The sequence below is a fragment of the Schistocerca americana genome, chromosome X (assembly GCF_021461395.2).
Source record: "Schistocerca americana isolate TAMUIC-IGC-003095 chromosome X, iqSchAmer2.1, whole genome shotgun sequence".
NCBI lineage: Eukaryota > Metazoa > Arthropoda > Insecta > Orthoptera > Acrididae > Schistocerca > Schistocerca americana.
In genome coordinates, this window is record NC_060130.1 from 610253410 (window position 1) to 610266933 (window position 13524).

General features: G+C 40.5%; 1 protein-coding gene across 1 annotated transcript in view; it reads left to right on the forward strand.

Moving 5' to 3' along the window:
• LOC124554918 (protein unc-79 homolog) overlaps positions 1-9765 on the forward strand; it is an 859177-nt gene extending 849412 nt beyond the window's left edge. Inside the window, exons 49-50 of the mRNA XM_047128608.1 lie at positions 8325-8447; positions 8669-9765. Coding sequence (XP_046984564.1) covers positions 8325-8447; positions 8669-8863 — 318 coding nt within the window. The 3' untranslated portion in view covers positions 8864-9765. The remainder of the gene's footprint in view (positions 1-8324; positions 8448-8668) is intronic.
• Positions 9766-13524: the final 3759 nt, after the last annotated feature.

The following is a 13524-nucleotide window of genomic DNA, read 5'->3' on the forward strand; positions in this document are numbered from 1 at the left end:
AAATGCGATGTCTCATTACCCAAGCAGCACATTTATACCCTTTTCTCCAGCTACCTCGTGTATCACCTTGTGGTGTTATCGAGAAGCAGGAAAACAATGCCTTCTCTGTTAAGTTCCTCAGTGGTCAACAGGAAAGGTCATATTGGACAATGATGCTTTGAAGGACGAACACAATATGAGAACATATCTGTGTCTCAAAAACTATTTACCTAAATATTATGATATACACATATTTCAAACCGTCTTTTTAAGTCCATCATGTTATGCTAAAATTTAACATAGGGTTCCATTTAAAAAAAACAAAGATGGCCTCATATGTCTGTAATAAAAAATAGCACAAACATGAAATGTGATGTATGCAAGTAGCCCCTGTCCCTGCAATTCACTGTCCAAAGGGCACCTTTGTATCTATTATGGTTGGTGAGATACAAGGGATGTTATGACTTAGCTGCCTCACCCTGTGTGTGTGTGTGTGTGTGTGTGTGTGTGTGTGTGTGTGTGTGTTTTGACAGTGCTCATGATCTACACAAAAAATAAATGAACAAATATAAACACTGTAATACTGTTCTGAGAGCAGAACACGTGTAACTGCAAGTGTATATGTACAACGAAGTTTCTGCTGATCTCAGCCTCTGCTACCAACGAGGGGGAAACAACCAGAATATAGCAGTGGAAACTACAAGTTGGAATATCAACAACATAGGGAAAGACAGACTGGTACTCACTGTAAGGTGACATTTTGAGTTGCAGTAAGGCACAATGAAAAGACACTTAAACATCAGCTTTCAGCCAGATTCTTCTTCAGAAAAGGAAACACATACACATTCATTCACACAAGCAAGCACACCTCACACATGCATGACCACCATATCCTGACATACTTTTAGTTTCATCCATATGAGAATAAATATTAGGTATTGACAGATCATGCAGCAATGAAGTGGTTGTTAGGTTTGAAGGATCAATCAGGCAGACTTACACGTGGGCATTACAGCTAAGTGAGGTTGACTTTGAAGTGATTCACAAACTGAGTAAGAACCATGGTATTTTAGATAGGGAGCATATGATGATGTATTACCTGGGCATGGAGGTCATAGAACCACAGACAGAAGAGTAACAGAATGTTAGTGTTGGAGAACAAGGAAACAATATGTAGATCAGTGTGTACAAAATTCTGTGTCATTTGCACAATGTGAAGATTTAAGTCATCAATGAGTCATGCTACAAAGGTTGCCAGAGACAACTAAGACTTAAAAGATAACAGGAATGGGTATTTTAGCACCTTTTATCCAGACACCAGTGGGAAACTGCTACATTCTGACTATTATAGATCATTTCTCCTGGTGTATGGCATTGATCACTACTCCAAATCAACAAATCAATAGGTGGACAGGATAGTGTGTGTGATGGTAAATGAATAGCTGCTAAAGTTCAGAGTTCCAGAATTGCTAATCCCAGACCAGTGCACCAACTTCATGTCAGAACTGACAAAGCAGTTATACCACTAGTTACATGTTTACAAACTGCAAACTAGCCTATTATCCATGGGCTAATAGAAAGTTGGAATGCATTGATTGCAGGATAAGTAAGATGCTGAGATATTACTTCAATAGCCACAATAATGACTGGGATCTTTTCTTATCATAGATGGTAGCAGCTTATAATTCAAAAATATATGACAACACAAGTCTGTTACCATATGAGATAGTGTATGGAAGCAAAGTACCTCCACCATATGAGGTTATCAAAGATGGGAAAGAATGGGAAACCTGTATGGAACTTCACTAGGGTATTGAAGGAGTTATGGAAGTGAGTGCAAAAGGTGAACACCAAGACCCTTGAATGCCAGGAAAGAATGGGGCATCATAATAATACATTACAAGAATGTTAGTTAGGGCAATGGGTAACATTGACAAGCCCGTATACCCAGGATGGTAAGACAAGGAGTGCCATCACTCAGTATCAACATTCATACCAAGTTGTTGAAATTCCATTGCCAGTGCATGTCAAATTACAGTTACCTATGCATATGACTATTGTGTATGTGGGGTGCTTTCATCCTTTTAAAGGTGCACCAGAAACACTGCTGCAGGTGGTAGCATTAATCTCTAAGAGGAATGTAGGGGGTAAGAAGATGAATAGGCAACCAGAAGCACTCATGGAAGCCACATGCAAAATTCCATTCACATTAAGGTCTTAGAAAGAGGGGAGCATAATAATGTGTTTTATATTTAAGTGAACTGGCAAAATTCTGTTATAAAATGACATCAGGTGATATAACTGGAGTTTTGTATATACTTGATAGTGTATTTCCAGGTGTGGATCATGGACACTGGATATTCTAAACAGGGGAAGGAAGAGTAATTGCAGCTACCTTTTCCCAGGCAGCATCACCAGAATCATAGATGGTTGAGAGATTGACTGCATTTATTGTGAAGAATTTTGTCTACTAATGTCTTATTTTTTGTGTGTGTGAAGTTTTGGTGATGATGGTAATTATAGGGTTCTTTATGGTATTCTGAATATACATTTTTTGTGATTTAAAGTAGCAGTATGTTTTTTCCATGTTTGCAATATGTAGTGGATTATGTTGTAGACTTCTGGTATCTGAAGTGATTTTTTCTTGTCCTATATCTCACTGATTGGAATATTGGAGATTAATCATGTAGTGCCTTTAGGTGACTTTTGTATGATGATTAGTAAGGGATTTATATGATTTATGGCACATTGAGGATTTCCCTGTTGTTATATGTAGAGGAATATACAGGATCTAGGAGAATCACTGTTAACAGTTATATTTCATTCTGATTTTTTTATTTTTTCTTGGTTATTTGTCTTGTTAGTTTGGGGCTTTGGGAGATTGCTCATTTTGATTTGTTTCACTTGTCAGTGTACTTAAGATGAGATTTGTTTTGGTGTAACTGATTATGTAGGGGGACATATGGTGACATACTATCCTTACTGTGGAAGTAACAGAAAGAGAATGGGTTTGTGTGTGAGCCTGACCCAAGTGCTCAAGAGTGTTACAGAAGCATGTGAGGTGCAGTTATTTCTAGGGGGAGCAGAGCAAAAGGATAATCATGGGATGTCCTGGCACTGCAACCCTATTTTCAAAAAGCAGAGCTACATTAGATAAAATCCATGTATGAGCATGGGGTGGTTGTTGCAAGTCATTATGAGCAAGATCAACCAAGGGGTACAGTATGACTACAGCTGCAAGGCAGTGGTTTGTTAATCAATCGTACAACTTACGACATATCTGGACCAACTTTTCATCTCCTGGATACCACAACTGGTACTATCATTGTGAATATGGGGTAATACTTATTGTACTATCCAGATAAACTACTGGGAGTACTCCCAGGCCAGAAACTGACCCATCTCAATGACACCACTGGATACGACCTTCTTCACTCACTGCACAAGCTAATAGCAACCCAAAAAGAAGGGATGAATGTGGAGCAGATGCTCACACATGCAGCAGTACCATAATAATTGGCCCCACAGAGTTTTGATGATAAGTGTTTCAGTTTTTGGTACCACTGTAGTTTTAACTCTTCCTAGTGCAGCCTGTATCTATTTAAGGAGAAAACTGCTCTCCCACCTGTGAGCCAATTACACCAGCTACCTGTCGACTGAGTCAACCTTAGGAAGTAAGAATTGGCTGAGTAAATACCCAATGGACATTTTGGTTCAAGCTGAATTACAGTAAAGAAAATCTAACATGTCAGGTGCAAAAAGTGAGTTGAGACCTTTTCCAGAAGGATGGACACTCTGTGATCTGGTGGAACAGATCTTCCAAAGAGAGGACACACACTGCACCACAGATTTGTTTAGCCTAGCAGAAGAGACCCCTGACTGACTCAGCAGATAGACGTCACTGCAGAGTGACCTCAGTGCTAGGTGTTCTTGTGCAAGAACCTGTATTCAGACTATCTTGAAATTGCTAAATTCATCAGTTGGGTCTCCTGAAAAGTGAAGTTGCAACATCATCATGACACGCTACGCCTGTGGAAAAACTGGGTCCATGGGGTGGTAATGTCATGATTGCCCAATGAGTACACCTTGTGACCCAGTTCTGACGGAGGGAAAGCACTGACTTTTCAAAAACTTTGGTGGACTACATTCATGCAATAACTGCCCATTCTAGAGAAGCAGTACCAGTCACTACCAGTAGCCAGCTATGAGGGGAAGCCTACACTGATCAACATCCTGAAATGGATCATCAAGCTGTTGCTCCTAGACACTAGCAGCGAGTCTGCCTAAGTCCAAATGCTGCTGACTTGGTGCTTCCAGCTGGTGGGCCATCTGCTGGTTAACTTTCATTTAGTGCAGGCTGCCTACCTTGGGGATCCACAGTTTGTATTTGGGCCACTTAACAGCATAGCTGCCATCACCTTGTGCAGGCAAGCTCTGCTGTTGTTCATTGTCCTGTGCAAACACACCTCTTAGCTGTCCATAATGATGCTGTCATCTGTACTGTGCTCCACAGTTTAACTCTGTGTGCCTTGGCACATCCTGCACTGAGTCGTACATCTGCCCAATTATTGCAACTGACTAACAGTGTGTTGACCAACTCCTCAGTAGGTGATGCAGTGCTATAGCTCTCTACTTATGATCATGTAACCTAGCTACCAGATGGGACACAAAATAAAGCAATATATGAAATTACTGTTTTTATGACTAGATGACAGAATCACCAGGTAACTACCCACCATACCATTTCAAACACACCACAGATGGAGATGACCAACATCTTTGAAGTAATGTACTCCGGTCACATATTTCATATTGCTTTTTCATTTGACAACACAGTCTTCACACTATTGACATTTTCAAAATACTAAAACTGATTATTGCAGATAATTTGTAGGAGTAGGCTTAAGGTGCATTGTTGCACTATTTTTTATTATGCTCAGGCTACTTGAGCATTGTAAATCCATACATTTACAGCTGTGTTCTCTTTGACAGAAATATTGACATGAAACTCTTTAACAGTGATGAAATACATAGCTATAACATCAGAACAACTGATTAATAGACAATCTACGCTGATGAGCCAAAACATTAGGACTACTACCATCCATAAGACTGAATGCTGCCTGGTGAACTTTCAGGCAAGTGACGCAGCAAGGAAAGTATATAAGCAGAGCACAGGTGAATTGGGAATTATTCTTGCAATGATACAGGCCACAAATGGGAAAATTCACAGACATAAGTAACTTAAACTTAAGGCATATTGTTATGGCTCAGGACCTGAGAATGAGCATCTCAGAAGCACCAATGCTGGTTGGCTGTTAGCATGCTACTGTCATGAGCATCTACAAAAAATGGTTGAAGTATAGTGAAACTACAAGTAGGTGACCAGGTGTTGGACATCTGTACCTCATCATGGGATATGGAGGTCAGAGGCTTGCCAACCCTGTAGCAGGTCTGATGCAGATTTCAATATTGGTGCAGGCACAAATGTTATGAAGCACATTGTTTAGCACACTGTGGAACATAGGGCTCCAGAGTAGTTGACCTCTATATGTCACTATGTTGATCCAATGACATCATTAGCCATAACTGCAGTGGGTTGGAAAGACATTGAGATTAGACCATGGATTGATGGAAACATACCTCCTGGTTAGATGAATTACATTAATATTCACTGCACCTTGGATGTAGGATGGCAGGGAGTATTGTGCCTTGGAGAATGTTCACTTAGACCTCCATGGGGCCTGTGGAAGTAATCAAAAACTCCATGACAGCACAGCTGTGGACTACATGAAAATTATTGATACTCATGTGCTTGATGTCTCCCCTGATGGCCATGTTATCTTCCAGCAGTACTATTATTTGTCTCACAAGGCCAGAATCATACTACAGTGGTTTGAGGAGTGTGATACTGAACACACATTGACACCTTGGCCATGAAATTTGCCTGATGTTAACCTGATGGAACACACCTGGGATCTTATCAGGCACTAGCTTCACACCCACAACCCACTCACCTGTAACTTACAGTAGTTGCATGACTTGTATGTAGACATCTAGTGTCATATACACTCAGAACTCTACTAAGGACTTGTCAAAGCCACGCCATACACAACTGCTGCTGTGTTGTGTTCCAACACACTATTAAGCAAATGGTTATAATGCTTTTTCTCATCCATGTATTTTACAGTATAATAGAATTTTATGAACTAAACAATGCAGATATCATTTTGTAAGATAGTAACTGTACTTATGGTCTTGATTATTCTGCTTATGTGCTGTTGTTATTAGCTTCACAGATGATAAGTATATACATTGTCTTATTAGCTCATCCTGTATATCTATTTATATTAATTTATTTATTGTATTTAAATGCTTGACTAGTTACTTTACTCAGTGTTCTAACATATATTGTATTTAGTACATGTTTGTATATTAACAGTATTTATGAATAATATTCACTGTCATGTTGATTTTAATCATGTACCAATGACAACACTTATCTTACTTCATGCGATAAATGGCTAAAAGGAATCCTGATTCTTGTCCAGAGTGACTACATGCAAACATTTTGTGGTCATTCACTCATAGACACAAGTGGTCTTCATATCTGAAAGCTACACCATGTGATCATAAGTATCCAGACAAATGGCTGAAAATGACTTACAAGTTCATGGTGCCCTCCATCAGTAATGCTGGAATTGAATATGGTGTTGGCCCACACTTAGCCTTGATTACAGATTCCACTCTTGTAGCCATATGTTCAGTCAGGTGCTGGGAGGTTTCTTGGGGAATGCCAGCCCATTCTTCACAGAGTGCTGCACTGAGGAGAGGTATTGATGTCGATCAGTGAGGCCTGGCACGAAATCGGCTTTCCAAAACATTTCAAAGGTGTTCTGTAGGATTCAGGTCAGGACTCTGTGCAGGCCAATCCATTACAGGGATGTTATTGTTATGTAACCACTCCGACACAGGCTGTGTATTATGAAAAGGTGCGCAATCGTGTTGAAAGATGCAATCGCCGTCCCTGTTTTGCTCTTAAATGTTGGGAAGCAAGAAGGTGCTTAAAACCTCAATGTAGGCCTGTGCTGTGACAGTGCCATGCAAAACAACAAGGGGTGCAAGCCCCCTCCATGAAAAATATGACCACATGATAACACCACCACCTCCGAATTTTACTGTTGGCTCTACACATGCTGGCAGATGACATTCTCCGGGCATTCGCCATACCCACACCCTGCCATCAGATTGCCTCATTGTGTACCATGATTCTTCACTCCACACAACGTTTTTCCACTGTTCAGTCATCCACTGTTTTATGCTCCTTACACCAAGCGAGGTGTCATTTGGCATTTACCAGTGTGATATGTGGCTTATGAGCAGCCACTCGACCATGAAATCCAAGTTTCCTCACCTCCTGCCTAACTGTCATAGTACTTGCAGTAGATTCTGATGCAATTTGGAATTCCCGTGTGATGGTGTGGATAGATGTCTGCATATTATGCATTACAACCCTCTTCAACTGTTGGAGGTTTCTGTCAGTCAACAGACGAGGTCAGCCTGTATGCTTTTGTGCTGTATGTGTCCCTTCGCGTTTCCACTTCACTATCACATCAGAAACAGTGGACCAAGGGATGTTTAGGAGTGGGGAAATCTTGCATACAGACATGTGACACAAGTGACACCCAGTCACCTGACCACATTCGAAGTCCGTGAGTTCCGCAGAATGACCCATTCTGCTCTCTCGTGATGTCTAACGACTACGGAGGTTGCTGATATGGAGTACCTGGCAGTTGGTGGCAGCACAATGCCCCTAATATGAAAAACATATGTTTTTTTGGGGTGTCTGGATACTTTTGATGACAGTGTATGTGCTCCGACTCTGTATCTTGCCATTACCTCTTGACAAGATGGCATTCTAATCCTTACTGGTCATGGTGGTTGTCTGAAAGGTGTTGTGGTGGGGGTCAATGTGTCCTTAACCAATTGTCACTGAAACATTTTACAATGGAATGACTGGTTGTAGGAAGGTTCAAAACCTCCAGTTAATGCTGTCTGCTTTCTCTGATCCCTTTCGTCTAATACAGTATGGTAGTCACACCTGCACATCACATGCATTCCATAATTCTCCAAAAGGTCACACTGTTTCCTTAAAGTTGCATGCTGTGGATTTATTCTTCAGCTGATATCATGTGTGAATCTTCCTCTACACTATTTTCCACTTGCCATGTTTCTAGCATGAGATATACATTCTCAGTTGCGACATCTGTCTTATAATATATGCTGTCACTTGTTTAAACAATCCTGCCTTTTCTACAGCTGTATAAAACGTGTTGCTGTTTCAGTTGGCAGAAATGGTCAATTTACATTTTCTAAGCCTCCTAGAAGCTCTTCTTGAATGCAACTCTGCTGTTTTGAGTAAACTTCTGCCAATTTGGAGTCCTGTTCTGTTTGCGTATCATATCCAGGTAAGAGTAAAAAAAATTGTATTATTTGAATTTCTACATTCGTTGAGATAATGCTGTATTTACAGTTCTCTCAATGCATTTCTTTAATTTTGCCAGATAATCTTCAAACTTGTGGTGTGTGATGACTCATATGAAGTCCAATCTTTTGATTCACACCTTGCAACCAGTTATTTGAGTTTCCTGTAGTAATTAGTGCTTATTGCTATTTCCATATTTCACAGCTTCCAGGACATCTGCATGTTCGCCTTCAGGGATGTCGTAACTTTCCACCTGTGGTCACACCAGCAATGCCACCTCCAGATGAGACTCATTCCTTGAGTAACATAGTCCTTCTACGATGGCTTCAGCGGCTTCAGTTTAAGATGGGACAAATAGAGTTGCAGTCATCTGCAGCAACACAGTTCTACTCTGTATAACAATGTTCTGCAACTGCTTTACAGCAGACCAATTTCCAAAAGAAATTCAGATCAACTCAGTGAATCTACTGGATAACTGCACCTAATATTTCAGTTCCAGAAAACAGCCTTTGGCCAATAGATACCATTAAAGGTGGTGTTCATAAAACACAACAGTTTTGTTGTTTGCACATGAAACATCAGTTGTAGTGCATAGGACACTTTTTGCCTTGAAATTAATTTAAAATATCTTACAAAATTTACTGTTTGCCATTACATCTCAGTATACACAGTATTTTATAAATGAGAGTCAAATTTAAAGAACAAAAAGGTACAAAGTAAAAGTTAAAATAAGTATTGAACTAGATTGTTTAAAAAGCCTTCTCTAGAAAATAATACTACTCACACATTACTTGTATGAAAAGAGTGGCTAAGGTTTTTGTGATCATGGGTTTGAAAAATTGTGTTCCATCCATCACATAAAGCTAAAATATTAAATATTCACATTGTACTAGCTATTCATATTGTAGTTTTTATATATGAGAATAAATCTGTTGTTACACAGAAGGAAACAATTCATTACTAGTGTCACTTCTCTCATAAAAATCTCATCACTGTCACGACAACAGATGGGTACACTTGCTTTTTTGTTATCTTTCCACCCAGAAATCAAGATCTCTTTTCCCAGCCCAGATGGACTCTTGTGCATAGATCCATTATTACTGGTATGTTTCTTTGATACTGAGTTGCTTTATATGAAAGAAACTAAAAATGTTCCATCTCTGATTCCATAGCAAGAATTTGGCTGTCATATTAAACATGCAGTCAGTTAGATAACTACAGCTGTAGCACCACAACCAGTAATAACATTGATAATTTGTATTTTTTGTACTCATATGTATTTATTTTAAATGGCTATATGAAATACCTGCAAATTCTTATCTCAGCTACTTACTTGTTGTTTGATCATATATGATATTATTATGTAAGTTGTGTAATGTAAGCCCATTCTTTCTTTAAAATAGCAATATATTAAAAGCATTTTGTACCATTTAATTATAAGTGACTGTACACATATAGATGTAGTATTCTGTCACAATTCCAAATCTCTTACCAGCTATAAAAAAACAGTATTTTAAGTCTGAAATTCCGACTTACATTCATACACTCCTGGAAATGGAAAAAAGAACACATTGACACCGGTGTGTCAGACCCACCATACTTGCTCCGGACACTGCGAGAGGGCTGTACAAGCAATGATCACACGCACGGCACAGCGGACACACCAGGAACCGCGGTGTTGGCCGTCGAATGGCGCTAGCTGCGCAGCATTTGTGCACCGCCGCCGTCAGTGTCAGCCAGTTTGCCGTGGCATACGGAGCTCCATCGCAGTCTTTAACACTGGTAGCATGCCACGACAGCGTGGACGTGAACCGTATGTGCAGTTGACGGACATTGAGCGAGGGCGTATAGTGGGCATGCGGGAGGCCGGGTGGACGTACCGCCGAATTGCTCAACACGTGGGGCGTGAGGTCTCCACAGTACATCGATGTTGTCGCCAGTGGTCGGCGGAAGGTGCACATGCCCGTCGACCTGGGACCGGACCGCAGCGACGCACGGATCCACGCCAAGACCGTAGGATCCTACGCAGTGCCGTAGGGGACCGCACCGCCACTTCCCAGCAAATTAGGGACACTGTTGCTCCTGGGGTATCGGCGAGGACCATTCGCAACCGTCTCCATGAAGCTGGGCTACAGTCCCGCACACCGTTAGGCCGTCTTCCGCTCACGCCCCAACATCGTGCAGCCTGCCTCCAGTGGTGTCGCGACAGGCGTGGACGAATGGAGACGTTTCGTCTTCAGCGATGAGAGTCGCTTCTGCCTTGGTGCCAATGATGGTCGTATGCGTGTTTGGCGCCGTGCAGGTGAGCGCCACAATCAGGACTGCATACGACCGAGGCACACACGGCCAACACACGGCATCATGGTGTAGGGAGCGATCTCCTACACTGGCCATACGCCACTGGTGATCGTCGAGGGGACACTGAATAGTGCACGGTACATCCAAACCGTCATCGAACCCATCGTTCTACCATTCCTAGACCGGCAAGGGAACTTGCTGTTCCAACAGGACAATGCACGTCCGCATGTATCCCGTGCCACCCAACGTGCTCTAGAAGGTGTAAGTCAACTACCCTGGCCAGCAAGATCTCCGGATCTGTCCCCCATTGAGCATGTTTGGGACTGGATGAAGCGTCGTCTCACGCGGTCTGCACGTCCAGCATGAACGCTGGTCCAACTGAGGTGCCAGGTGGAAATGGCATGGCAAGCCGTTCCACAGGACTACATCCAGCATCTCTACGATCGTCTCCATGGGAGAATAGCAGCCTGCATTGCTGCGAAAGGTGGATATACACTGTACTAGTGCCGACATTGTGCATGCTCTGTTGCCTGTGTCTATGTGCCTGTGGTTCTGTCAGTGTGATCATGTGATGTATCTGACCCCAGGAATGTGTCAATAAAGTTTCCCCTTCCTGGAACAATGAATTCACGGTGTTCTTATTTCAATTTCCAGGAGTGTATATCACTTACTTTCACAATACTTCACTTTATCTCAGAAAAACTCAATCAAAATTTATTTATTTGCTCCATGCAACTTATGATGTACATATATAAACGATACAGTACAACAAAAATATATGCTGCACAAGACCCAAATATAAAAAGAAGTTATATGCATAGTTGAACACTATGCATATAATATTTTTAGAAAAATTGTCTATTAATTAAATTATACAATGACCCATATACTTTGATTTCTGAGTACCTTATTTATGAGCATGGTTTTTGCAGCATTTCCTATTAAAACAAAAACATAGTGCTAAGAATAAATAGCAAACTACCAGTGCATACAGGAAATTAACAATTTACAGCACTTCTTGAATTGTGTCTGACTCATCAAACATGAAACTTTTGAAACTTTTCATGGAAAGTTGGAAATAATGCAAAACCTGATAATTATAATAAAAGAAATAATTAAGTAGTGGACATAAGCATAAACAGGGTAATAAATATTTTTCAGCAGAAACTTAAAATATTCCAGATTCATGAGACATGAAACCTTTCATTGGTCAAACATTAAAGGAAAGAGATTCAAAGACAAGGCAAAAATATGAGATAATAGAATAACCACTACAAGTGCCCTAGAAAAGGAAAACATTTTAAAGCAAATATTGGAACTGCCCTTTGTTTTAATATTTTTACTATGCTTGGTGAGGAAGATGATACACAAACTCAGCCATTTGGAACATTCTATTGTGTGGCTGCTGTGTTCTCACAGAAAGCATGGACAATCTTGTAAATCGGTAGCTTCAGTCCAGTAGTTGTAGCTTAATTTCGTATATTATGGACAACAACCACTTCTTTTCCATAATTCGTTCTCCATTAGCACCAGGTGCTTTGCTGTCACTGTGAATGCCACCTGCCTATGCTAACCATCTCCTTGTTCCCACTGAACATTATTTCCTTCAACATTCAGTCAACTCCAAACCTCCTTCCTTGGTACTATGTCAACTGCAATTTCATGAATAATGCCTTCTCTTTCAGAAGCGAGATTTACAAAAGGTCTATGATACAACATGTGTCCTTACATTGCTTATTCCTGTGATAACATTCTACAAATAGCTTCATCCTTTGTCTAGTTCCAATTCTCTGAAAACTGAGATTTTTCATGCTTCAGTTGGGGTCCTAGTCTTGAGTGAATGTTCCTCAAAATTCATACAAATCCTTCACTTGCTGCATGACAACATGAGCACTACTGTCCTCAACAATTAAAGTGGATCCAGAGAATCTTTTAAAATAAAAACAGGAATTAAGCAAGGATATGCAAGGATTGCTCTTATCTTGTTTTCAATATTTGTTGGACCTTGACTACACCCTTTGAAAGAAAACTATCATCAGAAGTTTCAATAGCGTGCAGGATGGGTGGTGGGATTTTCATTTTTAGTAGACTAAGAGCTATGACTTAGTTGATCATAAATTCCTTCATCAAACTTCAGTATGCAGATTATAATGTGACTAACTCAGAGCCCTCCATGCAATTTTGAACATATTCATTATTGACCATCTGTCTAGATTTTAACAGCAGGAAAGCTTACATCTTGCATTAACCTTCACTATATACCAACTGTACAGATACGGTCATAACACTCAGTGGTGAAATCCTGCACTGTGTTGAGTACTTTCCTTACTGTAGTAGTCATCTCGTGACTAATCCAAATACTGTTGCTGAAATACAGTATTGCATAATGTCAGAAGTTCCATGAGGCTTTCCACAGATGATGTTTTTTTATACTGAGCAGTCACAGTGCTAGAAAATTGTAGAGAGCTGCAGGAAGACTTGTGGAGGACCTACAATTGGTTCAGGGATTGGCAGTTGACTCTCTACAAATGTAATCTGTTGTTCATAAACAGACAGAAAGACACAATTTTGTATGATTACATGACTGCAGAACAAGTACAGGAAGCACTGACATCCATAAAATATCTAGCAGTATGCTTAAAGAACAATTTAATGTGGAATGGCCACATTAAACTAATTTCAGGTAAGGTAAATCCCAGACTGAGATTCATTGAAAGAATCCTCAATAAGTGTTTCCACCCACAAAGGAGGTATCTTATAAA